General features: G+C 34.0%; 1 protein-coding gene across 2 annotated transcripts in view; it reads left to right on the top strand.

The window, feature by feature from the left end:
- Positions 1-24,651, top strand: part of STXBP3 (syntaxin binding protein 3) — a 48,879-nt gene extending 24,228 nt beyond the window's left edge. For both annotated transcript variants that reach the window (XM_040232161.1, XM_040232162.1), the window contains exons 7-19: positions 1,081-1,235; positions 2,865-2,955; positions 4,008-4,132; positions 6,137-6,232; positions 6,373-6,430; positions 10,869-10,934; positions 11,696-11,776; positions 12,664-12,802; positions 13,785-13,891; positions 14,446-14,538; positions 16,440-16,525; positions 23,298-23,446; positions 24,335-24,651. In XM_040232161.1, the coding sequence (XP_040088095.1) occupies positions 1,081-1,235; positions 2,865-2,955; positions 4,008-4,132; positions 6,137-6,232; positions 6,373-6,430; positions 10,869-10,934; positions 11,696-11,776; positions 12,664-12,802; positions 13,785-13,891; positions 14,446-14,538; positions 16,440-16,525; positions 23,298-23,446; positions 24,335-24,429 (1,341 nt within the window). In that variant the 3' untranslated portion in view covers positions 24,430-24,651. The remainder of the gene's footprint in view (positions 1-1,080; positions 1,236-2,864; positions 2,956-4,007; positions 4,133-6,136; positions 6,233-6,372; positions 6,431-10,868; positions 10,935-11,695; positions 11,777-12,663; positions 12,803-13,784; positions 13,892-14,445; positions 14,539-16,439; positions 16,526-23,297; positions 23,447-24,334) is intronic.
- The last annotated feature ends 2,010 nt before the right edge of the window (positions 24,652-26,661 follow it).

The following is a 26,661-nucleotide window of genomic DNA, read 5'->3' as shown; positions in this document are numbered from 1 at the left end:
ATCCATGAGTGGGAAGTATACTCATAAGGCGAGGCCCTGTCAGGAAGGGCAATAAATATTTTTGAACAGATATTTTCTACTGCAGTGGGATAGAATACTGTGAGAAAGCCACAGTCCAGCTGTAGGGTACTTGTTGGCAGTTATGGCAGCTAAGACTTTGAGCAGGACAGACAAATAGCATTAGCTTTAGCTGAATCTCAGTCCATGTTCAGGCTCCTCCTGTTAGTGATAGGTTATGGTCAGAAAAATGTATTACTTTGTGTGAAAGGAAATGCAGGGAAGTTTATCCATAATTTATTAGTTAACCTAATTACATGTCTACTTTTATACTCAATACATTAGACTAAGAGGGATTACTACCATTGTTTAAAAACAAAATTAAAATTAATTGACTGTGAAACTCTCACCTCCAATTAGAGAGCCTTTTCTTTTGTATTCCTCAAATAGCACAATAGTAAATCTCTAATCCAGTTCTTTGCATGTAGGTAAATGCTTTTAGTTGAAAAATGTCTGTGAGATTTCACTGTATGTATACAAAGACCAGTACTATGTCTGGCACAATGCTGTGTTCTTTGAGGAAGTATTTTTCTACTTTGGGAGAGAAATTTATTTATAGTCTTAATATCAAGAGTATAAGCTAAGGAATTGAAGATACATATTAACTTTGGAAAATTTATAGGTTATTCTCTGATGGGTTGAGATTTTATTGTATGTCAGATATATAGACCAATTTTCGCTTTATTTCTTCTTGCCAGGTAATTAGGTTTCTATTGTTTTTTGACTACCTCAGATCCCTTTATTTGCTGCACAGGTAGAGAAAATCCAACAGTACAATCTATATATAAAACAAGAACTGAAGGAGAGAGGTAGATTAAGCAAGAAAAGAGAGTGAGAAAAGGAATGAAATCAAGATGACAGAGAAAATGAGATTTAATTAAGGTAAAGACACAGTTGTTTCAGGAAACAGCATGGTTAATACAAATTATTTTGTAGAGTCCCAAGGAATAACTGTGCTTTTCTTGATATATATTTTTAATCAAATTTCTAAATTGACAGTGTGACTTTTTTGGCCTAACTTAGGTGTATACTCTTGATGTACCAGATGCATTCTATTACTGTTACAGTCCAGACCCAAGTAATGCAAATGGGAAAGATACCATCATGGAAGCAATGGCTGAGCAGATAGTTACAGTATGTGCTACCCTGGATGAAAATCCTGGAGTAAGATATAAAAGGTAAAGCATCCAATGGTGTCATTATATGTTATGATGTCTAATTGCTCTTTGGTATAGAGGTAATGTCTCTGTGCTTTTGTGTGTTGGTTTGCAGATTTTCTTTATAACATTATGCTGTGTATATATAGGAGATTTAAAATTTAAGGCTTAAATTTCAGAGTAACTGACAGCCTCTGTTACTGAATTTCAGAGCTTAAATTTTGTATGATTTACATGAATATTTTTCATGAGTTTAAGGAATGCTTAGAAGTATGTCTTTGTTGTCCTTTGGGGAATACTGTCTTACATTTAATGTTTCATTAAATTTCCACCAAATTGAAATAGTCATAGTATCTGGATACCAGTTATAGTGTCTAAATATCTATGGTGTCTAATTTCAGTGTCTAATTTTAAACAGATTTGGGTTTTTTTTTTTAAGTTAAAGTTTGACTTTAGTACTGTGTACCTTTATTTATTTGCTCCTTATTAAAAGTAAAGTTTACTATAAAGTGCATAAATTATATTTATGTGGCTTGATAAATCATTCCAAAGTGAACATAGACATCTAACTTCACCCAGGTCAAGAGATAGAATACTAAAAGCATCTCAGAGGCCCCCTTTATGATCCCTTCTAGTCATCACCCACTGTCTCCTCCTCAGAAGTAACTGTTATTCTGACTTCTAACACATATTTCAGTTTTGCCTGATACTGAACTTGATATAAATATATGGGGTCATGATATTTTTTTATATCTGGCTTTGCTCAATATTATGTTCTTAGACTTTCATGTTGTTCTATATAGCCGTTTGGCTAATGTCACTGGTCTTAAAGTTAAAATTTAGAATATGGTTTTATCATTTTAGAAGGTAGTGATATATGATTTTATACAAACAACTATATTGGAAAGTTGACTAAATATTAGCATATAGGGAAATCTCATAGAAATGGGATAGATAATTGGTCAAGTAATTTGAAGAGTAATATGGTAGGAAAGTTGAAAACGTGTATACTATATGACCCGCAATTCTACTTTTAGAAATAATATACCTAGAGAAACATTTACATGAAGATTTATGTATAAAGATATTTGTTTCCATGTTGTTTGCAATAGTATAAAATTGAGAATGACTTAAATGTCCATCTTTAGGGGAGTGAATGTGTAAGTCCAGTATAATCATATGATGGAATACTATATAGAACTAAAATGAGTAAATATTTTTTGATGTGAGTGTCAACATAGATCTCAAACATATATGACAGTAAAAACATATACTGTTAAAATACATATAAAACAGTAGATATATGTATAACTGTAATGATAGGAAGAATATACATCAAATTATGGTAGTAGTTGCTTTGGGGCAAGAGTGGCTAGGGGTAGGAGTGAAGACTGGGAATTGGGAGGGGAATAAAGAAACTATAGTTTTATTTATATTTCCTTCATATGAAAAAAATCTGAAGCACATATGATAAGGTTTACATTGATAAAATCCAAACTAATTGATATAGCATTATATTTGTTTAGTATTATCTAAATTTCTCCATGCTTATAAAATCTTTTAAATTAATTTATGGTTTAATTTTAGAATTCAACTTGATAATGTAAAGTGTGTCTTGAAAGATAGTTTGAATATCTTTTTCGTTTCTAGTAAACCTCTAGATAATGCCAGTAAGCTTGCTCAGCTTGTTGAAAAAAAGCTTGAAAACTACTACAAGATTGATGAAAAGAGCCTAATAAAGGTAACATATAAAAGACAAATAGTGGTTATGCTTAAAATCTGACTTATTTCTTTATAAACCAAGGAAACTGTTGTTCATTTATTTTCCAGTATTGATTTGAGAATTTTGATTTGGATATCACTGATATAAATGGTAGTAGAAATCTTAATAGACAATGTGGTTTGATGGGGAAGATAACAGTTTTGAATTAAGTTCTTTGTCCAGATCCTTGCTCTGCCATTTAAGTCATGTATATATCAATTAGCAAGTTATGTTAAGTTTTGTATCTATAAAATGGGGGTAATAGGAGAATACCTATTTTATAATAATATAGAGGATTAAATGCATTAATACATAAAAAGTTTTTAGAATAATCCTTGCAGCTGAGTAAACGTTTAATAAACATAGTTTTTCCTTTTATCAGCAACTCTGTGTTCTTGGACATATTTACTCTGAGTTGTATTTTCATATAATATGGATCATATGATATGTACTTTAGTTGGTTGGTATGAGGATTAGGCAGATTAGCATGTATTTGGCACATATAGGAGTTTAATAAATGACAGCTACTACTATCTTATCAAGATAATATAATCAAAGACTAAGTTTGGAACCTGGGGAATTCCAGCATTTGAGCTTGGGTTGGAGAGAGAGGAGTCTGAGTAGACTTGACAGAGATGGTATCAGAGGACTAAGAAGCTTAGTTTAGCGCAGTGTGTAACATAAAGAGCTCAGGTAATATTTTCCTTTCATAACTTAGATCAGTTTTAGTGTTTATGAAGCTGAATTCCAAGAAAATAGATTTAGTGAAAGCCAAATGTTGTATTTTTAAAAGAATTTTCACAGTATCATATTATTAAGTAAGCCTGTTAATCTAATTATGAAAGCTTTGGTTTTGTAGTCTTATTTTCTTCCCCTCTTGTACCTCTCATATTTTTCTTTTTTAATATAGCTTCATGTTTAAGAATGTGGCAGAACTTAGGATAAGTCTGATTTTGTTTTCTAAGATATTAAAAATGTGTTCACAGAAAGAAATGGAAGTTTCTTAAGATAATTTTATCTTGTTATTCCAGGGTAAAACTCATTCCCAGCTCATAATAATTGATCGTGGCTTTGATCCTGTGTCCACTGTCGTGCATGAACTGACCTTTCAGGCAATGGCATACGATCTACTGCCGATTGAAAATGATACATACAAGCAAGTATAACTTGAAGGGAATATATAGGGCATATACAATCAGGATAGGATGTTAGCATTTAATGATTTATGCAGGCAACAGAAATCTAAAGCCCCTATAACCTTTTTTATTCAAGGCTTTAATCTTTCTCTTGCACCTATAATCATAATCTATTAAAAATACCCTGACCTTGTTAGTTAATAGGTAATTTTACTGCTTTGAAGCTTTTTTGGTATATTTGCTTCCTTAATTATGTCTGCAACAAAAATAGATTTTAAACAGCTGGAATTGTACTTTTCAGTAAATAAACCGGGCCCACTACAATATTTATTGAAGTGGAAAACATATTCAAATTGGTTAGGATGTGATTATTCTGAATTGGACATCCAACAGTATGTAAACGTGTGTCTTGTCACCATAATATATTTAAAAATACTAGATTAGAAAACTATATAGGATGGTTATTGAGAAGAGAAGCAGTTTTACCGGTTTGGTACCTATTATTGATTTAACTCTGATATAAGCATATTAACTTTAAAAGTAATATCAAATAGTTAAATGAAAAATGAAATTATTTTTCAATAAGGAACCATTTTATTGTCACCTTTGTATATCATTTATGTATGTACATACACATACATATATATAACATGTTATTTGAGTGTATGTACCACATGCACACAGATATATAACATGTTATTTGATATCATAATTTCAAAATCCAGATTGGTATTTTTCAGCCAAGAGTTACTGCTTGGAAGTAATAAAAATGAAAATTAGTTTTCTGAAATCTTATGTTTAGTAATTTTTATAGATTAAAAAATCCAAAAATTTGTTCTAATTATATTTAATATTTTTTCTTAAAACAAATATTGTTTAAACTAATTTTGTATTTTCTCTTGTATTTTTATTTGCCTTCTAGTCAAATTCTGAGTTTTTCTTTGTTATTTGTATTAATATTAGCTGACAGAGCAACGTAGCTATTTTTCTAGTATAAAAGTAGTTTTAAGCAGTTTATTCTGAATTTTCAGAAAGGATGTTATTTATCTCTCTTACCCTTTAGGTTTCTAAACCTGCATTGCTCAAGAGATTTGGAAATGACTTAAAGTAATGGACACTAAAGGATTTGGTTCCCGTCTATTGACATTAACTTTCAGACATTTCTAACCTAGTACTTAAAATATTTATCTCCCTAGGTTTGCTGGCAAGGAAAGCAAGATTTAATTTTTTAAGGGTAGTGGAGAGACTTATTTAAAAACAAAAAAATCAGAGATACTCCTTTTCTTATGAGTCAAGAAAGTCCAGGGATCAGACTAGAGGGAAGCATGAACTTCCTATGGATTGTGCTCCATCATGATTTTTAATGGAAATAATACAGAGCAGAAATTTCTAAGTATCCGTTTGGAGTAATTTCTTGAACCTCTTTAATTGTCTCTCAGTTCAGTAGAACTCATTAAAGCAATCAAAGTTTTTAATGGCTACATTAGTTTTTCTCTCATTGCCTTTCCCAGTTCTTTAAAGGAGATGTACTTATAGGGTAAGGAAAGAATATAGAAATAGATAAATATATGTGTTTGTGAATTTTGTACCAACTCTGAAACACCTTCAGTACTTAATAGACTTCATTAGGGAGTGACATTTCTTAATGGATGTTTGACAATTGTGTTGATGGTTATTAGTACATCAAAAGTATTGTTTTGAGCAATTAGAATACAAGTTGTTAATATATTCACTCTTGTTAAAGTTGACTGTGGAACACTGAATTTTTGTTTCTAACATACTGAGATAAAACTCTAATAATGACAGCAAAAAATAACATTGAAAGTAAAAAGGTCATGGTGGGCATAGCACTTGATTTTTGTTGTATGAATAGCAATATGCCTTAGTTTTGAGTAGGTATTCATTATCCTCCTAAAATCTTCAGTTTCTTGAGCTGTGTCTTAAAATTGTTATTTATAAAAATTTTTCTTTTACTTTATCTGGCACAAAATAATCCAACAGTTTCATACTTCTCTTACTTGTAGATATAAGACAGATGGGAAGGAAAAGGAGGCAATCCTTGAAGAAGATGATGACCTCTGGGTCAAAATTCGACATCGCCATATTGCAGTTGTGTTAGAGTATGTGAACCTGTTTTAATTTTTGTTCCATATTTTAAAAAAATACTAATTACAGAGTACCAATAGTACATTTTTAAATCTTAAGATACTTTTGTGAATTACACTTTAGAAATTTAAAGAATTTTCTTATAATTTGACAGGGAAATTCCCAAGCTTATGAAGGAAATTTCGTCAACAAAGAAAGCAACAGAAGGAAAGGTAAGAGTGTTAATATAACTTTCAAGGTTATGACAAATGTGAATTTTAAAGTTTGTGTAAAATTTTTTATCTTTTTAACTTTCCATTTGAGAAGTTTCTAATATACACAAAGTAGAGAAAATAAACTTTCTTGTACCCCTTACCCAGCCTCAACACTTCGCAATATTTTATCTGTCTGTAAATGTCTCTACATTTAAAGTTTATTTTTAAAAGACCATTTAGCCAATTGCATAAACGTATTAATGTTAGGGTTTTTAATATTAAGGTATGGTGGCTCAGTGATAAAGAATTGGCCTGCAGTGCAGGAAACCCAGGTTTGATCCCTGGGTTGGGAAGATCCTCGGGAGAAGGGAATGTCAACCCACTCCAGTAGTCTTGCCTGGGAAATCCCATGGGGACAGAGAAGCCTGGCAGGCTACAGTCCACGGGGTCGCAGTGTCAGACACAACTGAGGAACTAACACTTTCCCTTTTCACATTCATAATTTACCTAAATAAAATGCACAAATCTTAAGTGTATACTGAATAACTTTTTACATACATATATTTGTATTCATACACACACACATGTAAACACACACCATGTGGAACTACCACCTAAATCAAGATAGAGGACATTTCTGTCATTTCAGAAAGTTTCACAATAATACCTGTGAATAAAGAAAATTTATCCTATCCTTTGGAGAAGGCAGTGACACCCCACTCCAGTACTCTTGCCTGGAAAATCCCATAGACAGAGGAGCCTGGTAGGCTGCAGTCCATGGGGTCACGAAGAGTCGGACACGACTGAGCGACTTCACTTTCACTTTTCACTTTTATGCATTGGAGAAGGAAATGGCAACCCACTCCAGTGTTCTTGCCTGGAGAATCCCAGGGATGGGGGAGCCTGGTGAGCTGTTGTCTATGGGGTCGCACAGAGTCGGACACAACTGAAGCGACTTAGCAGCAGCAGCAGCCTATCCTTTTGACTCTTTATACATTTTACATGAATTTCTTGGTACCTCCTGCTTGGTATTTTCTTAATACCTCCCAGCAGTAAAATATAGAGTAGAACTGGTGACAGGATATCCTTGTCTCATTCCCAGCCTTGGGGGAAATATGTGTTTGATATTTCATCATTGGGTATTATGGTAGTTTTAGGTTATTTTAGATATATCCTTTGTCAGATTAAGAAGTTCTCTTCTATTCCATATTTGTCAACAGGTTTTTTTTGTTTTTTAAATCAACAATGAGTGTCAGATTTCATCAAATGCTTTTTCAGCACCTATTAATTATTTTTTCCTTTTTTATTCTGTTAATGTGATGCGTTACATTCATTGTTCTCTAACATTAAACCATCCATGCGTTCTTAGAATTCGCTCCACTAAGTTATGATACCTTATCCCTTTCCTATATCACTGGATTCTGCTTGCTAATATTTTGTTTAGAATGTTTACTTCTAGGTTTATGAGCAATAGTATTTCTAGATTTACGAGCAATAATTCTTTTTATTCTTGTGGTGATGTTCCACGCAGTTTTGGTGGCAAAATTACATTGGTCTAAAATAAATTGTAATGCTTTCCCTGTCACATTATTCTCTGGAAGTGTTTGTATAACGTCGTTGCTTTTTCCATCATTGCTTGAAAGACTTCACAACTGAAGCAGTCTCGGCGTGGAGTTTTCTTTATGGGGAAGTCTTTAATTAGAAGGTCTTTACTAGGTACAGAGCTCTTCAGATTTTAATTTTTTCTTATATCACTTTTGGGATATTGCATTTTTAAGGGATTTGTCTATTAAATCTACATTTTCAAATATCCTCTTATCTTCTCAGTGTCTATAGAACCTGTACCTATGTTCTATTTAATCCTAATTTTGTTGATTTGTGTTTCAGCCTCTTTACTATTAACATCCCCTATTTATATATTATTAGTATTTCGAAGAACCAAGTTTTGGCTTTGCTGATTTTTCTTCTGTATGTTAGTTTTATACTGAATTGATTTCAACCTTCTTTGGCTTGTTTTTCTTTTTCTAACTTCTTGAGTCAGATGTTAAGAACATTGATTTTTGACTTTTTCCTCTCCTATATATATTTAGTTATTTCCTTCTTAACATTATGTAGCTGCATTCCCCAAGTTTTGGAATAACCTATTTTTACTTCCATTTAGCTCAGAATATTTTCTCCAATTATAATTTCTTCTTTGACTCATGTGTTATATAGGAATTTTTTTTTTATTTCAACAAGTTTGTGAGTTTTCTACTTATCTTACTGTAACTGAGTTGTAATTTAGTTATATAGTGGTCAGAGAATGGAGTCTGTATGAGTTTAGTCCTTTGAAATTTGTTCAGGCTTGGCTTGTGACCTGTCATATGATCTGTTGTGGTAAATACCCTATGTGTACTCGAAAAGAATACAAATTCTGTTAATTCAGCCAAGTTGGTTCATCATGTTATTCAAATATTCTATCTCTTTACAAATTTTTTTCCTGTTTTTTTATATCAGTTACCAGGAATGGTATAATGTATGCCTGAATTAGTCTATTTTTTTAAATAATCTTGTCAACTCTCAAAGCTATATCAACTGATGCACCCTTGTTTAATTAGACTCTATAAATTTAAGATAGTTTTCTTTCTATTGAATTTATCTTTTATCAGTATAAAATGTCATTTTAGTTTTCATTTGCAGTATTCCTTGCCTTAAACTCTACTTTGTCTGATTTTAATATAGCCATACCTGCTTTATTTTGACTAGTGCTTTTTAAAACTGAGTTAGGAAGTAAAGTTCCCCTTTATAGTGTATGAGTCTGTGAGTTTTGACAAATGTATACTCTCATATAACCACAACCAAGATATAGGACAGTTCCATCAATATCCCCCATTGCCTTCTGCCACTTTGTAGGCAACCTCTCCACCTTAGAACCACTATTCTTTTTTTCTATTATTATAGTTTTGCCTTTTCCAGAATGACAGCTAAGTGTCATTTATGTAATAACATAATAATAACAATATGGCTTTTTCCTTTAATCTATTGCCCTTGACATTCATCCATGTGACATATAACAGTAGCTTTGACATTTTTATTGCTGAGTAGTATTCCACTGTATGGATATATTGATGTTATCCATTCACAAATTGCAGAACATTTAGGTTTTTTCCCAAGTTGATGGCAATTACATATAAAGCCACTATGAACATTCAACTTTTGTGTGAACAGATGTTTTCATTCACTTGTTTAAATAAGAGTGGGATTGCTGGATCATATAGGAAATGTATATTTAATCATATAGAAAACTTCCAAACTTACTAGTTTGCTGTACTATTTTACAGTCTCACCAATAATGTCTGTCATTCATTGTGTTTTTAATTTCAGAGATTGCATTTAGTTCTGGGACATTCATTGAATTTTTTTAATAAAGTCTGATTCTCTACTGATCTACTCCATCTTTTCATTCATTTACAGTTTATCTTTTCCCCTATTTTCTTTTAACATAAATATGTTATTTTAAATTCTTTGTCTGCTAACTCCAGCATCTGGATTATTTTGAGTCTGCTTTTATTGACTGTTTTACCACTTGGGTATCACTTTTTCCTGTTTCACATGTCCAGTTGTATATTGTATGTTGGACCTTGTGGATGCTATATTGCAGAGGCTGTTGATGTTCTGTCTACAAAGAGTGCTGAGTTCTTTTATGGCAGTCGGTTAATTTGCTGGTGAATAACCTAGATTGTGTGGAAATTTCATGTGCTTTTGTTACGTTGAGTGTATTTCACTTTTGCATTTAGTTCAAAGACATAGTCCTTCCAGGACTGAATGTCTGGGATGTTCACTTAGAGCTCTTTACTTTGTCTGGATCAGAGAATGCCAATACTGTCTTAGTGTAAAGACCATGTGAAATCTCTGCAGTCGTTCTCTGTTAGGCCTCTAAGACTTATGCCCTGTACACATGCAGCTTAGTATTTGGCCAGGAATCCTAAGGCATCTCCTCTACACATCTGTGAGTTATGCTGTGACTGGCTTTTACTCTCTAGTACCCTACCTCAGTAGCCCCAAACTCGGATCTCTTTTTTCCTCTGCTCAGAGGGACTTTTTTTCTGCTTGAATTCTACTTCCTTTTACTGTGCTTTGGAAAATGTTCCAGAGAAGAGCCAGATGAGTGCAGGGATCACCTCCTGTGCTTCCCTTTGTTCAAGTAACCTAACTTTTAACTATTTTTAAGACATCCTTTGCTTGAAAGCTCTTGTCTTTTTTTATTTTGTCCAGTTTTGGTTTTGTTTATGGTGGGAGAATAATTTTTATATCAGCTACTTTTATCATGGCTCAACTGGAAACCTTTTGAAATTATTTTTTTTAATTGGCAAATATTTAGTAAATTAATAAAAATTTAAAACTATAGGATTTAATAGTTATTGTATAAAATAACTGAATCATAAGTTCGTTTTTTAAAATGTTTGATTTTTCCTAGACATCACTTAGTGCTCTTACCCAACTGATGAAAAAGATGCCCCATTTCCGTAAACAGATTACTAAGGTAAGAGGTATATCATATATAAGAAATCATTTTTAATTTATTAGTCCACTCAGTTCTGTAGTCAAGATTAGCAGTGGGTGTCATAGAATACTTGGTATTAGTTGACCTTTAAACCCTTACTTTAGGTCTGAGAAATACCCCAAATGTCTAAGCTACCCAATAGAGTTCTCTATATTTGTTCAAATCCAGCCAAAACATTTTTATATCTTTGTCTTGAACAGCCAGAGAAACTTTATTTTTATATTGCATTGACAAGTCCTTGTTATTATGCTTGCTTCTTTGAATTAACAGTTATATATTAGTAAATTTTAAAGCAATTAAAGCTGTGTGGGCAGGTAAATTATTATTATTTTTTTTGTTTTTGCTGTTCCGGTCCTTCTCAGAAGTCATTGCCAGAATAATACTAAAAAAAATTTTTATTGTATTATTCCCTAATCAAAAATCAATAATGTAAAATCAAACTTTTTCTGCTTGACTTTATGGACTTCACTGGTTTTTTCTCACTTTATTTTTCAATCCTTGTAAACCCAATACAAGTTCAGCCCTTTTGTTCTGTTTTTTGTGGTCTGTTGATTATCCCCTTTAGATCATGATAATTTCCACTTTTTTTCTTTCTTGAGTTGTTTCCCTTGATTTACATGGTACCTCCTTCCCACCTAAGCTCATACTTCCCTTCAGGCCCATCTCAAAAGTTTAGTATTATCAGTTACACAAAAAGAAATGAAAATGCTTTAAATAATTGATTTTTTTCCGTTTTTCAGCAAGTTGTTCATCTTAACTTAGCAGAAGATTGCATGAATAAGTTCAAGTCTAATATAGAAAAGCTCTGCAAAACTGAACAGGTAAGTGCAGAGTCAGAAACACCTATATTTAAGGTAGATTTCCAGAATTAACTTTGTAAGGTAAAACCTAACTTTTTGCTCAATATAGTGCCCTAAACCATACAATCTCGTTTAGAAGGAGATACACCCACTTAGTATTTAATACAATATTCCTTACCAATTCCAACAAGTAGCTATACAGTATCATGTTAATAGTAGGCTGTCCCTCCTAATCTGCATGTTTGGTTGAATGGGATGATTTCAATGTTTGGAGCATTAATTCAGGGTAACATTGTTGACTGGCCTTTTTCAGTGGGTGCAGCATTTCAGGTAACACCCTGCAGAGTACTGTGTAGGCACATTTAATTAAAGGCTCCTCTCTGATGCCAAAACTGTTCAATCAGTACTGTCTAATAGAAATAGAACACAAGTCATATGTAATTTTAAGTATTCTAGTCATTACATTAAAAATGTAAAAGGAGATGAGTGTGGTTAATTTTAATAATATACTTGATTTAACTCAGTACATCCAAAATACTATCATTTCAACATGTAGTCAGTATAAAACAATTATTGAAATATTTTTATACTTTTTTTCAAATGTAAATCTTCAAACTGTTGTTTTAACTTATAGCACATCTTGATTCGGACTAGACCCATTTCAAGTGCTCAGTAGCCACATGTAGTTCATGTCTACCATGTTAGCAAAAGTTTAGATTAATGATTTTCTTCCTTTCTGAATTGTTTTGACTTTTTACATTTTATACAGTAATAGTTTACAAGTGATGCTCACATTTCCTAGGAAATATCATCAATGTTCCATTAAAATTGGGCAAATTTTAGTAATATTTTTAACTGAAAAATGAATTTAGATCATAGACCACTGACTATATTTCATTTTCATTAAGGACCTGGCACTTGGAACTGATGCCGAAGGACAGAAAGTCAAAGATGCTATGCGAGTACTCCTTCCAGTTCTGCTCAGCAAAAATCATGATAATTATGATAAAATAAGAGCAATCCTACTTTATATCTTCAGTATTAATGGTAATATAGATTGTTTATATTTTAATGAATACATTAAGATAAAGATCAATTCAGTTCAGTCTCTCAGTCGTGTCCGACTCTTTGTGACCTCATGAATCGCAGCACGCCAGGCCTCCCTGTCTATCACCAACTCCTAGAGTTTACTCAAATTCATGTCCATCAAGTCGGTGATGCCATCCAGCCATCTCATCCTCTGTCATCCCCTTCTCCTCCTGCCCCCAATCCCTCCCAGCATCAGGGTCTTTTCCAATGAGTCAACTCTTTGCATGAGGTGGCCAAAGTGTTGCAGTTTCAGCTTTAGCATCCCAATGAACACCCAGGGCTGATATCCTTTAGAATGGACTGGTTGGATCTCCTTGCAGTCCAAGGGACTCTCAAGAGTCTTTCCAACACTGCAGTTCAAAAGCATCAATTCTTTGGCACTCAGCTTTCTTCACAGTCCAACTCTCACATCCATACATGACCACTGGAAAAACCATAGCCTTGACTAGACGGACCTTTGTTGGCAAAGTAATGTCTCTGCTTTTTAATATCCTGTCTAGGTTGGTCATAACTTTCCTTCTAAGGAGTACCCAGATCTAAAATCACTTTACAATAAGTGGTTTACTACTGGTCATAAGAGAATCTTAGAAAAATTAAAGTGAAAAGTGAAAGTTGCTCAGTCGTGTCTGTTTGCGACCCCATGGACTATAAAGTCCATGGAATTCTTCAGGCCAGAATACTGGAGTAGGTAGCCTTTCCCTTCTCCAGGGGATCTTCCCAACCCAGGGATTGAGCCCAGATCTCCCTCAGGAAAATCAAAAGTAGTGGTTAAAGTTGATTAAGGTAAATAAAAGGAAAAATGTGGAATTGGGAGCAAACTGAAGGTTATATAATTTAAATGTTTGCTTTCTTTTAAAAAAGCTTTATTCTTGGGTCCCTAAACCTAGAAATGATAGTGGTAGCAGTTATTTGACTGTGCATTCATTTTTATTTATCTAAGGAACTACAGAAGAAAACTTGGACAGGTTGATCCAGAATGTAAAGATAGAAAATGAGAGTGACATGATTCGTAACTGGAGCTACCTTGGTGTTCCCATTGTCCCTCCAGTAAGAAATCTTACATTCTATATATACTTATACGTGTGTGTGCATGGTTGTTTGCATTAAATATGTTTTCTTATGTGGGAATCCATGTGGACAGCCTTCTTAATTTCCTTTGTAGATTTGGTAAGTAAAATATTAAAAATTTTATTTTCTTTTCCATGTATGAGTAATTTTGGACAAATACATTTTTCTAGTGAATTTATATCTTTTAGCTTCTGTTGTAATTTGCTATTTATGCTTTTCTTTCTATGATTTGTTTATAGCAAAATTTGAAGAAGTCTGTAGAATCTTACTCTTTCCTATCAAGTTTTATATAAGCATTTTGGAGAAAACATACTTTCTGATACTATCATAAATTTTATCATTAATGTACAGAAATACTGTGAAGTTATGTGACTACACCTATTCAGATTTTTTTAGTGGACTTTTCCACTGTTAGTTTTAAGTCAAATGCAACATAGTATTTGTTGTAAATTAAACATCTTGATAGAAAAGATAAAGAGAGTATCACTAAATAAAATCACTGATTTTTAGTTTTTTTCCTCTAATTATATTAGTCTCAACAAGGCAAGCCATCAAGAAAGGATCGGTCTGCAGAAGAAACTTTTCAACTGTCTAGATGGACGCCTTTCATCAAGGATATTTTGGAGGTAAAATTCATTAAATTTTATTTATACTCTGCCCTTTGTAGAATATTTTTTACTCTCTGTCCATTTATCTGTCAGTTTGAGCATATCTATGGGTCAGAAATTATCTGTAGTACTGAGAGGGTTCACAAAAGAAGGCTGTATCTGATATCTAGGGAGGAGAGGAAGCTCTTGAAAGTTCTCCCTTAAAGACTGCCAATTCATACCACTAACTGCCTCAAAATAAATTTAAAAAGATAAGCATGTGCATGCTTTATGAAAAAGACTCTGTTGTTTGAAATTACTATATAAGCAGAAATATAAATAATTTAGTTGAATGAAAGTTCAACAAAATAACATTTTTTGTGACCACTATTACAGTGTTAAATTCCAATATTCTTAGAAATGATTTGTGATTAAAATGTAAACCTCACTATCATTTGCTCTTATAATCGACAGATGGCTGATTCTTTTAGTACTGTTTCCTTTTAGAAAATAATGTTCAATTTTAGGAAGTTAGAAAATGAACTAATAATTGCATTATGAGCTCAATAAAGTCATAATCAGATAGTTCTATTTATTCCGATTTGCCTTTAACTTATTAAACATTAACTTCTATTTTCCTTTGGAAATTGGGTACAGTTTATCCCATAATTTTTCTGTTTTGCTTGACTAATTCTATGTCATTTACACATGCTTGATATAGATGAAGATTTCAAAGAGTTTAGACTTTTTTCCCTACAATGTTTAAGATTTTTTTTCCTGATCTGTAACAAGGATGTAGAACTAAGGACTTTTTCTTTGCTACTAATAGTATTCTAAAAATAAGAATTGACCTTCTCAAACCTTTTAACAAGGATTTGCATGTTAAATTCAAAAACTCCACCTTACCTCAGTAGCAACCTAAGGCCTTTAGGGTTCTCCTGAAGCTTTGATTCTTCACATCTTGCAGTCTTATTGAAATACTCTAGGACTACGGAGGACCTTGTGTACATTCCTACTTACTGTTACTGTTAATGTTCTAAAGCTGTGGTGTTCTAAATTGGTGGTCTTCAAACTTTTAATTATGTACACTTTCTCATAATAAATGTCATCAGGAGCCTACAGTATTTGGCTATTTATAAACTATGTAAGTGCTGTACTGATTAAAACACTATACATTTATTTATAAACTATATAAATGCTGTACTGATAAAACACTATGTGTGTATCATATACATACACATAAATATCATAAGATGTTAACCGTAAAAAGAAGGAAACATTTTTAAATGAAAAGGAAAGCTTCTTCCATCTCATCAGATGGTCTTGAATACACCTAGGCCAGGATACACGTTTTGTTTTAAAGCCATCACTATGAAGGGCAAAGGCTTCCCTGGTAGCTCAGACGGTAAGGTGTCTGCCTACAATGCAGGAGACCTGGGTTCAGTCCCTGGGTTGGGAAGATCTCCTGGAGAAGGAAATGGCAACCCACTCTAGTATTCTTGCCTGGAAAATCCCATGGACGAAGGAGCCTGGTAGACTATTGTCCATGGGGTCGCAAAGAGTTGAACACAACTGAACGACTTCAGTTATGAAAGGCAAGGCCTGAACTCTGGTAGCCTAAGAGGTCTGTCAGGATTAAGATGGTATTTAGAAACCCCTAGCATTCTCGAGATAAATACCCTGATAAAGTACCTGGGATTTTCACACAAAGTGGGAACCCTGTAAATAAGAAATGTAGGCATGCAATAATATTGGTTTAATAATTGCATTAATTTTGTAGCAAATAAGATTTGTGAGTTTCAAAAAGAGGGCTAACCTTATTTTATTAAATATGTATCCTTATGTTCTTTAATTGTAAATACAAGTTTTTAGTTTTATGTAAAACAAAATATTGGAGTTTATAGTATCTTCTTGATGAATTTAATTCTTATCTTCCCTAGGATGCCATTGATAACAGATTAGATTCAAAAGAGTGGCCATATTGTTCCCAGTGCCCAGCAGTCTGGAATGGCTCAGGAGCTGTAAGGTAAAATCTATAAATGAAAGTCAGTGAAATTTTCACTGTGATATTGCAGACTAATAACTGAAATGGTACACAGATATTCCTATATTGACAACTCTCCTTGAAGCATGTAGTCACTTAAAAGGTAGTTTTTCTTTAACTGTAACCCGTCTTAATGAATCCAGATACGCAATGGGGCTTCCCAGGTGGCACAGTGGTAAAGAATCCTCCTGCCAGTGTAAGAGACTTGGGTTTGATCCCTGGTTGGGAAGATCCCCTGGAGTAGGAAATGGTAACTCACTCCAATATTCTTGCCAGGAAAATTCCATGGACAGAAAAGTCCACGAGATCACAAAGAGCCAGACATGACTGAGCGACTGACACACAGACACACATGCACACATACACACAGATAAGCAATATGAAAATGTGCTTTATTATAAAAAATATTTTCATGAAACTAGAGAAGAGTTTCTCCCCTTTTTTCTTTCTTCACATTAGCAGATGACATAATCCTTTTTGATGACTTTTGGTGAGAAAATATTTGAAGCATTCAGAAAGCTGTAGATAGTATTATAATGCATACCCTATACTTGGTGCCCAGATTAACAAATGAATCATTTTAAATACAGTTCAAGCTTCCTGTATATCACTCTCTGATTTTTATTATTCTCCCTTCTTCACTGTCTTGAATTTGCTGTTTATCATTGACCTATTATATACCTTCATACATTTTCCACATATATTTGATTCTAAACAATGTATAGAGTTCTGTTTTGCAGGATTTTTCTACTGGTCTTTGGCTTTTAGCAGTTTAACTGTTAGGTGCCCAAGTAGAGTTCTTTCTGTGTTTGTTCTTCCTGGGGTTAGTTGAATTTTCTTGGATTTACAAGTTAATAGTGCTCATCAAAATTCGGGGAGTTTTCAGTTGCTGTTTCTTCAAATTTTTTCTGCCCACTTCTTTCTCCCTCTTCTGCTTTTGAAACTCCGTCACCCAGATGTTGGAAAGTTTGACTTTGTCTTATGGGTCACTGAGGCTCTGTTTACCTTTCTTCCACTTTTTTTCTTTCTGTTCTTCAGATACGCTAATATCTATTGATCCATCTTCAGTTCTTTGATTCTTTAGTCTGACATCTCAAATCTGCTATCGAGCCCATCTACTCAATTTTTCATTTCATTATTGTACTAATCACCTTTTGAATTTCCATTTGCTGCTTTTTTACTTGCCATTTCTCTTTTGAAATTCTCCATTGATTAACATATTGTTAGCATAATTTTCTTTAATTATTTGATCATATTTATAATAGTATCTTTGAAGTCTGCTAAATCCAATATCTGGATTCACTTAGGGTCAGTTTCTGTTGATGGTTTTTTCCCAGCATGTGGATCACCCTTTGTTTTCTTACACATCTACTAATTTTTGGCTGAAAATTAGGCCTTTAAGATACTGTATTATGTAACAGCAACTCTAAGTTGTTTTTTGTTTTAGTAACTTGTATAGATTTTAAGCTGTGGGATCAATGCCCCCTTGCAGTGTAGCCACTGATGTCATTGTAGGGCTTTTTTAATTTTAAATTTAATTTTTTAGCTTGGTTACTAGTAGTTTCCCTATGTCTGAATAGTTTAGAGGTCAGCCAGTTATCTAGGCAGAGTTTGTATTTAGACAACCTCTAGCCTGTAAACCTTTAATCGATTGCTGATCAATCTGATTGTGGGTTAAGGACTGCATTACAAGTCATAGTCAGTTCTTGAGTCTTCTCCCCACTATCCCCCTTCTTTTTTTCTTATTTTTTTCCTTGGGCTTTCTCTGGCTTACCCTGGCACAAGCATAATTGGCAGTCAGCTAAGGATGTGGGGGGACTTTGTCTTCTTTGGCTTTCTTACTCTCAAGGTTTCCCCATTAAATTTCTGGCTGATATGCCGCCTGTCCCATCCTGGGATCAGGGTGTTGTGCTACCAACGCTGCAGATCTACTCTAAACCAGGTCTGAAGGCTGTAGGATTTTGTACTCACTTTGCTTCCTACCTTGTATCAAGTCTTCCGCCTCAGGCAGTAGAATTGGTGGTTCTCTCAGCCAGCTTCAAGTCAGTAAAGCTACAGTTTTTGCTGAGTTGGAAGAACTGTGCAGGTTGGATGTAACCTCAGCCCAAAAGGTCGCATAGTCACCACCACCATTCTTACCTATATACTAACATTTTTTAAGAGTAAATGCTTCTTAATTTGTCATTTCCCTGTGGTTCATTTTCCCAAGTGATCTGAAATGGTTTTTTCCCCCACAGTTTGATCCAGGTTTATACTTGTTTTCTTGGTGGGCAGTCTTCTGACCATCTTACTCCATCATGACCCCAAGCTGTCTTTGTGTTTTTAATCTTAATATAAATGGTGTCATGTTGTGTCTTCCTGCAACTTTTTTTTTAATCTATGTATTTATTTATTTATTTTTGGTTGCACTGGGTCTTTGTTGCTGTGTACAGGCTTTTGCTAGTTTGGCGAGCAGAGGCTACTCCTTGTTGTACATGGGCTTCTCATTGCAGGGCTTCCCGTGTTGCTGCAGGCTCAAGGTTCGTGTGCGTCCGAACTTGCAGCACACAGGCTCAGAGTTGTGACACGTGGGCTGCAGTAGGAGCAGCTCAGGGGCTCTAGAGCACGGGCTCAGTAGCTGTGCACATGGGCTTTAGTTGCTCTGCAGCGTGTGGGATCAAACCAAGGATCAAACCCACGTCCCCTGCATTGGCAGGCAGATTCTTATCCACTGTATCACCAGGAAGTCCTGCAACTTGCTTTTAAGTTTCTCTCAACATTATCCTTGTGATATTTATCCCAAATTGATACATGTATACATTTTTTACTGCTGTTTGGTATATTCTTATATGATTCTCACAGTTTATTCATGTATTTTCCACACAATGGAAATTTAGACTAGGTCAAAACTAGCACCCTTCCTAACAATATGCAGTGAGCGTTCTTAAACATTTACGTGTTTGAGTATTTCTTTAGGGTAATTCTCTTGGACTAAAGACCTTTTACTTAGTTTCATTTTCCCCTTTTCTCCTATTTTAGAAGTTACATAGCTTATTTGTACTTTCATGGCAGTTATCTTTAGAATTATAATACACATCTTTGACTCACCAAAGTCTGAGATTAGTATCTTTGCCCTCTTGATGAACAGTACAGAGCCTTAGAAAACTTAATTTAAACTATACACTCCTTAAATGTTCTCTTAATTCTTTATGGTTTTACCTTATGTCTTTTTTATTTCCAGAATTAATGATGAACATTATTGTTTTTTAGTTGTATGTGCATGTTAACCAGTTATGTTGTATACCACTTCCGCTTGCATCCCCTTTTTTGAGCTCAGTTATATTGTTTTCTGATGTGTATCCTTTAGAAATTTCTTCAGTGTGGGTCTCTCAATGGTAGGGTCTCTATGGTTTTGTCTGTCTGAAAATATCTGTAGTATTGTTCTTACATGATAGCTTTGAATTTCTAGGCTCATGGTAATTTTCACGCAACACTGAGGTGTTATTCTGCTGTTCCTTGGTTTCCATTTTAGCTCCTGGGAAGGTGTGTGTATGGGGGTGGGGTGTTTTCTGTCAGTTTCGTCATACTTTTATATAAGTAATTTGCCTTTTCTCTCTGGTTGCTTTTTGTCTTTGATGTCCTGTACATTCCCTATGCTATGTTTACCTAGGGTTTGTTTTTATTTCTTTCATTGGGATTCAAATGTATTTCCTAAAATCTGAGGTTTCATATCTTTCATAAATTCTTGTTTTATTCAAACATCTCATATTATTTTCATGCCTTGTAATATCTCTTGAGTTTTAATATTTCTTTTACTTTTTGTATTTCATTTTAGAAATTTTTCTTTGGATTTAATTTTCAATTCTTTAGTTCTGTCTTATATTTGTACCTAAACTGCTGAGCAAGCTATATTTAGTTTCTGTGTTCATCGACTTTACTTTTCCTTCTTTCTTTATTTTTTTTAGAAATTGTCCTCGTTTCTTTTTCAGATATGCTTGGATTTCCTTGTCCTTATTTTGTCTGCTTTCTATTCTACTTCATCATTTTCAACATAGTCTATTTTTTACTAAAATAATAAATACTAAAATTTACTGAATTCAACATCTGACGTTCTTTGGGTTCTAATTTCACTGCTTTTCATTTCTGCAAACACTTACGGTTGCTTATTTCCTCGTGTGCTTTGTTGTTTTGGATTCTGAGCTTATTTCAGTACCCAGGATCAAGAGTGTTACCTGCAGAGAGGTTTTGCATATGCATCTTTCAGCTATGCTTTTAAAAAGATGTTTGCTCTTATTTTAACAGGAGCTTCTAGTGGTTTCTAGAGTGAGAGTTCTAGGATACGGAGATGTAATCATTTATGTGTCTTTCAGAGTATAAAACTAGCACAGTGTCTTAGACATATATATGAAACACATTAAATGTAATCCTGATGTCGTGAAATTGCTATTCAGAAGCTTAAAAATTGTTAGAATCACATAATCATTTTGAGAAAATATTACTTGTTTTTCTTTTGCTTTCTAGCTTTATCTTGCCTTTTTTGGACATTTTTAAATCACAGTTGTACTTACAGTATGTCCTTGATTTATTCTGTACGGAAACCAAGAATGTGTCTTGTTCCTCTTTCACCTTTCAAAACCAGCTACTAAATCTCTTTACTTTTTCTGTTGTTTACTACCTCGTCATTCCTTACAATGGCAGATGGAAATTACCATCCAAAAGGCTAGACTGAGAACATTATTAAAAGTTTACCATGATATCCTATATTGTATGTCTTAGAGGTATCTAGAATATGGTTTCCAAAGTGTGTATAAGATAATACATTGGATATTATTCTTACACTAGGAAAAGGAGAAGTTAAGGTTTATTTTACTAAAGCACATATATAATTTAGACATATTTTTAATAGATTACATAAATGTTTATTTTAAAATATTTAGCTTTCAAATAAAAGCTCAGAATTTTTACCAGAAGGTATGGGAACAAATATAGTGATTTTTATGACTTAAAGCAGTGCTACCCAATAGAACTTTCTTACAATAATGGAATGTCCTTTATCTGCACTGTCCTGTTTATAACCAGTAGCCATATATAACTGTTGAGCACTTGATATGTGGCTAGTGTGACTGAGAAGCTGAATTTTTAATTTTATTTAAGTTTAAATTGTCTCATGTGGCTAGTGACTACTATCTTGATCAGTGCAGATCTAGAGCATTATAAGGGGGGAGGAGGTAGGAATAACAGCTGTGTATTTAGTGGTTTCCCATTATCAGATTCCATACAGTATATTCTGTATATTATTGCATTTAATCTTGAAAACAACCTTTGAGGTTTAGAGAGAGGTTAAGTAACTTACTAAAAATAATACAGAATTAAAAAGAAGCAGAATCAGAATTGGAACCCACATTGCTCTTTTTTTTTTTTAACCAGCATTATTGAGGTAATTGATTTCATAACGTTGCATACGTTTAAGGTATACAGCTTGATGTTTTGATACACATACATTGTGAAATCACCACAAGCTAGTTAATATATCCATCACCTCCACATACACGTAATTACCATTTTCCCTTCTTTCCTTTCTTTTGTGGCAAGAAGACTTAATTAAAATCTGTCCTCTTAGTATATTTCAAATATACAGTATGGTTTTGTTAACTATAGTCTCCACGCTCTATATTAGATCTCTAGAACTTACTCATCTTGCATGGTTGAATTTTGTGCCCTTTGAACCAGCATTGTCTCATTCTCTTCCCCTGCCCACCTTCCCTGACCACCAGCATTCTTCTCTCTGCTTCTGGGAGTTTGACTGTTTTCGATTCCACATATAAGTGAGATCTTGCAGTCTTTCTGAGTCTGCCTTATTTTACTTAGCATAATTTCCTCCCGGTTTATTCGTGTTGTTGCAGATGGAAGAATTTACTTCCTTCTTAAGGATGAACAATATTGTACAGTATATATACACAATTTTGGTCAGTTTGTTCATTGATGGACATTTAGGTTATTTTTATATCTTGACTATTGTGACTAATACTGCATTGAACACAGACGTGCAGATGTGTTGGATAGCTCCTGTGTGGATATCTGGATATCTCAGCACTTCACCGAGTTCCAGCAAGGGGCATTCCAGGACCATGTTATTGCCAAATTAGTGCCTGTGCTTCCCCCACCTCCACTATGTCTTTTAAACTCTACTACTGTCTCAGTGCAAGCCGCCCTGCTTTTATTTAACTTTAGTAAGTTATAGACTTTCCAGGTATACTGTGTGTTTATCTGAAATAAATAAGACAGGCCCTTAGCTCTGTTTGGGGCTTCCCAGATGGCTCAGAGGTAAAAAATCCATCTGCAGTGCTGGAAACACAGGAGACGCAGCTTTGATCCCTGGGTTGGGAAGTCCCCTGGAGGAGGAAATGGCAACCCACTGCAATATTCTTTCCTGGAAAATCCCATGGGTAGAGGAGCCTGGTGGGATGTAGTACATGGGATCGCAAAGAGTTGGACACAACTGAGCGCACACACACACAGAACTCTTGTTTTATAGGTAAACATGCTGAGCTAGATTATGAGTCATTTGTCCAGACCCTCTCAGATCAAAATTGAACTTAAAGTGGGGCTCTCCTGCCTCGCTCTTGGTGCTTCAGTCATACCATAGTTAAGTCATTTTCTTAAAATCAATGCAGTTGGTGCCAAATTTGAGTTTGCCTGAGTTAGGCTCTTTCAAAAGACTACAAGCAGTATGGCTTTGGAAATATTTTTAACCTGTCCATGTTTATTTTTTTAGTGCTCGGCAGAAACCCAGAACTAATTATTTAGAGGATCGAAAAAATGGGTCTAAGCTGATTATTTTTGTGATCGGAGGGATTACATACTCTGAAATGCGTTGTGCTTATGAAGTTTCTCAGGCACATAAGTCCTGTGAAGTTATTATTGGTAAGACTTGTGTTTTCCTTTTGTCTGTTTTTTTAAAACAAACTCTTAGATGCAAAAATATATATGTAAAACTTTATCTTGTAATTTACATTTAGAACTAAATTGTTGAGTGCAAAAAAATATATTTTGAATCAGTGTGTTTTATCTGATGTACCAGTTTTTTCCTGGTTGACCTTTTGATGATTTTTTTAAATTACAATTCTGATTTTGAGAGAATGAGTTTCAGGAATATTGCATTCTTTAAATATCATTAAATATATCCTATGAATATATGAAATATGCAAAATATGAAATATTTCATATGAAATTTAATATGACATATGAAAAATATTTCATCCTATCCTTTTCTTGCTTTCATGATTAAATACTTTTTGAAACATTTATTTCTACTACAGAAATATTTTGAAACTTTTTGTGGCTGTGGACCTGACGTTGTCCAAGCCTGTGTGGAATTCAGTTTTAAGAATTTCAGTCAAAGCCACTGATACCTAGACTCTCCTGGCCTGTGGAGATGCAGCATTTGTACATCAGCTTCAGTCTGTGGTTCTGCTTAACAGTTCTCTGTGACTGAATTCACAGTGACTCTTGCTGTTCTCTCAGGGGGACAGGCTAACCTCCAATTTTGCTCTTCAGTGTATCAATATATAGTACAAAGTGGTAACTATAGTACAAAATATAGTAGTGGGCATTGTTTGTGAAGGGTTACTGAGTGTGCTTAATGAAGAGGAAGGATTAAAATATTGTAGTTTAGGAAGGCATCCTACAGAAATTTTGTTAAGCTGCCCCAGGCTACTGTACTTTGTATATTTGAAAGACAAGGCAGTATAGTTAGCCAGTGAAAATTGATTTGACTGCCGGCCTCTGAAGATTTATCTTTTCCTCTTCCAGGATCCACGCATATTTTAACACCCAGAAAACTGTTGGATGATATAAAGATGCTGAATAAGCCCAAGGATAAAGTCTCCTTTACTAAAGATGAATAACATTTTGGGTGGGGAGCAATTTAGAGATTCTTATTAATTTGTTCAACTAAAATAGATCGAGACATTGTTGCTCTCATGTAATTTAAACAGTGTAAATATTTTAAGGAATAATGACTTTCAGATGTATTTCTTAAGGGATTGTTTATGATTACATATCATTGGATTTGCCATTTTTAATTTAAATATGTAAAGTAATTCAATCATTAATTGAAATATTTTACAGCATTTACTGTCTTGCTGGGTATTTCTAAAAATCACAATTTTATATAATTTTGAAATGTTTAAATTAACAAATAATCATGAACATTCTAAGAGAAAATAAATACATACTTACAAAAATTATCTTTGTTTTTTGGCCTGGAGGATGGAAACATTGGGAAACTTTAAATTTCTAAGAGAATTACAAAGAAGTAAAAGAATGTATCATAATCTTTCCACCAAAGTAACTCCTTTTGACTTAGATGATAATGATGTAGTCTTTGCATAAGGTTGGATAACGTGAGGATATGGGTGTACATGTGTTACACAAAGGGAACCCCTCCTCTCCATTCCCGATCTCTCCTTTTACCTGGCCTCATCGTGTTCTGTCATATAATGGACCCTAATTTTATTTATTTATTTTTTTCTCATTTTTTAAAAATATTTATTTTTTATTTTACTTTACAATTCTGTATTGGTTTTGCCATACATTGACATGAATCCACCACAGGTGTACATGCATTCCCAAACATGAACCCCCCTCCCACCCCTCTCCCCACAACATCTCTCTGAGGACCCTAATTTTATATATCACTTATCTTCAGAGTTTTGCTCTTACAAATAATGCTGCATTGTTTGAGTACATACCTTTGCAAACTTACACAAATATCTCTTTAATGTAAATTTCTAGTGAGGACATAGCTGTCAAAATGTTTGTGCATTTAAAATACTGATACCACCATTTAAAATTTTTATTTAGATAAATCTATCACTTTTCCTTTATGGCCTCCAAATTTGTATTGTACTTGGAGCTATCTTTGCACCCAAGGTTGTAAATTCACCCATTGATCTAGAGCATTTTGATAGGTTCATTTTATTTTTCATAGGTAACTCTCACCACCCCTCCGGAATTGATTTTAGTATGAGAATGTATGCTAGATATCGTCTCTTAGCATTTGGCATTGTGTCCCATGCCTCCCCATTCCATGTCACAAGGGATGAAAAGCTAAAAAGGAAGTTTTTCAGACTCAAAGGTAAGTGGGGTTCTGAACAGGTTAGATTCTACTTATTTTTATATTTGCACTTGGTCAGGGTTTTGAAGGTAAAAAGGAGGCAGAGGCCATCTGCTGTGGCTGTGCCAGTGGACAAGTAAGTTCCTACCTACAGGAGTTGTTTGTAGCAACCAGACTGCACGCTTTAGTGTCTGTCACCTGCTTCATGGCTATGAGGCAGTCTGGTGGCAGCTGGTGGCACTACCTTCCTGTTCCCTGGGTCAGACTGTGATATGACATGAGACTAAAAATAGAGCCCCAAGTTTCTTCCCCTGCAGCTTTCCCATGATTTTTAAGGACTAAATTCTCTATATTAAAACACACTCTTCTTAAAATATCTAGAGGAGTTTTCTATTCCTTCAGAGAACCCTGACTGATAACAGTATTTAACAGAGATCCGTTTTTCTTTCTTTCTAAATAGATACCATACCAGATTTTATTGGGCAATCCCTCTTTCCCCAATTAATCTGAAATACCTTGCTCATAAACTAAGTTTGAATTTTGGTCTGTTTCTACATTCTTTTTTATTAATTTATAGTTTATTTTCTATTTTATATTTTAAATTTTCTGTTGGAGTATAGTTGATTTACAGTGCTGTGTTGGTTTCAGGTGTGCAGGAAGGTGGATCAGTCAGACATCTATCCACTCTTTAGCTTCTTTTCCCATGTAAGTCATAGAGTTCGCTGTGTTATTCAGTAGGTCCTTATTAGTTATCCATTTTATATTTAGTAGAATATATATGTCAATCCCAATCTCCCAGTTTATTCCCTGTTTTAGAGATTTTTTTTTAATGTGTTTAAAGTCTTTTTTGAATTTTTTGCAACACTGCTTCTGTTCTCTTGTGGCCTTTTGTCTACAAGGCATGTGGGATCCCAGCTACCCAACCAGGGATCAAACCTGCACCCCCTGTGCTGGAAGGTAAAGTCCCAATCACTGGGCCCCCGGGGAAGTCCCTCTGTCTAATTTATTAATGATTATTATT

This window comes from Oryx dammah, unplaced genomic scaffold (genome assembly GCF_014754425.2).
Source record: "Oryx dammah isolate SB20612 unplaced genomic scaffold, SCBI_Odam_1.1 HiC_scaffold_28, whole genome shotgun sequence".
NCBI lineage: Eukaryota > Metazoa > Chordata > Mammalia > Artiodactyla > Bovidae > Oryx > Oryx dammah.
This window is presented reverse-complemented; position numbering and strand designations above follow the sequence as displayed.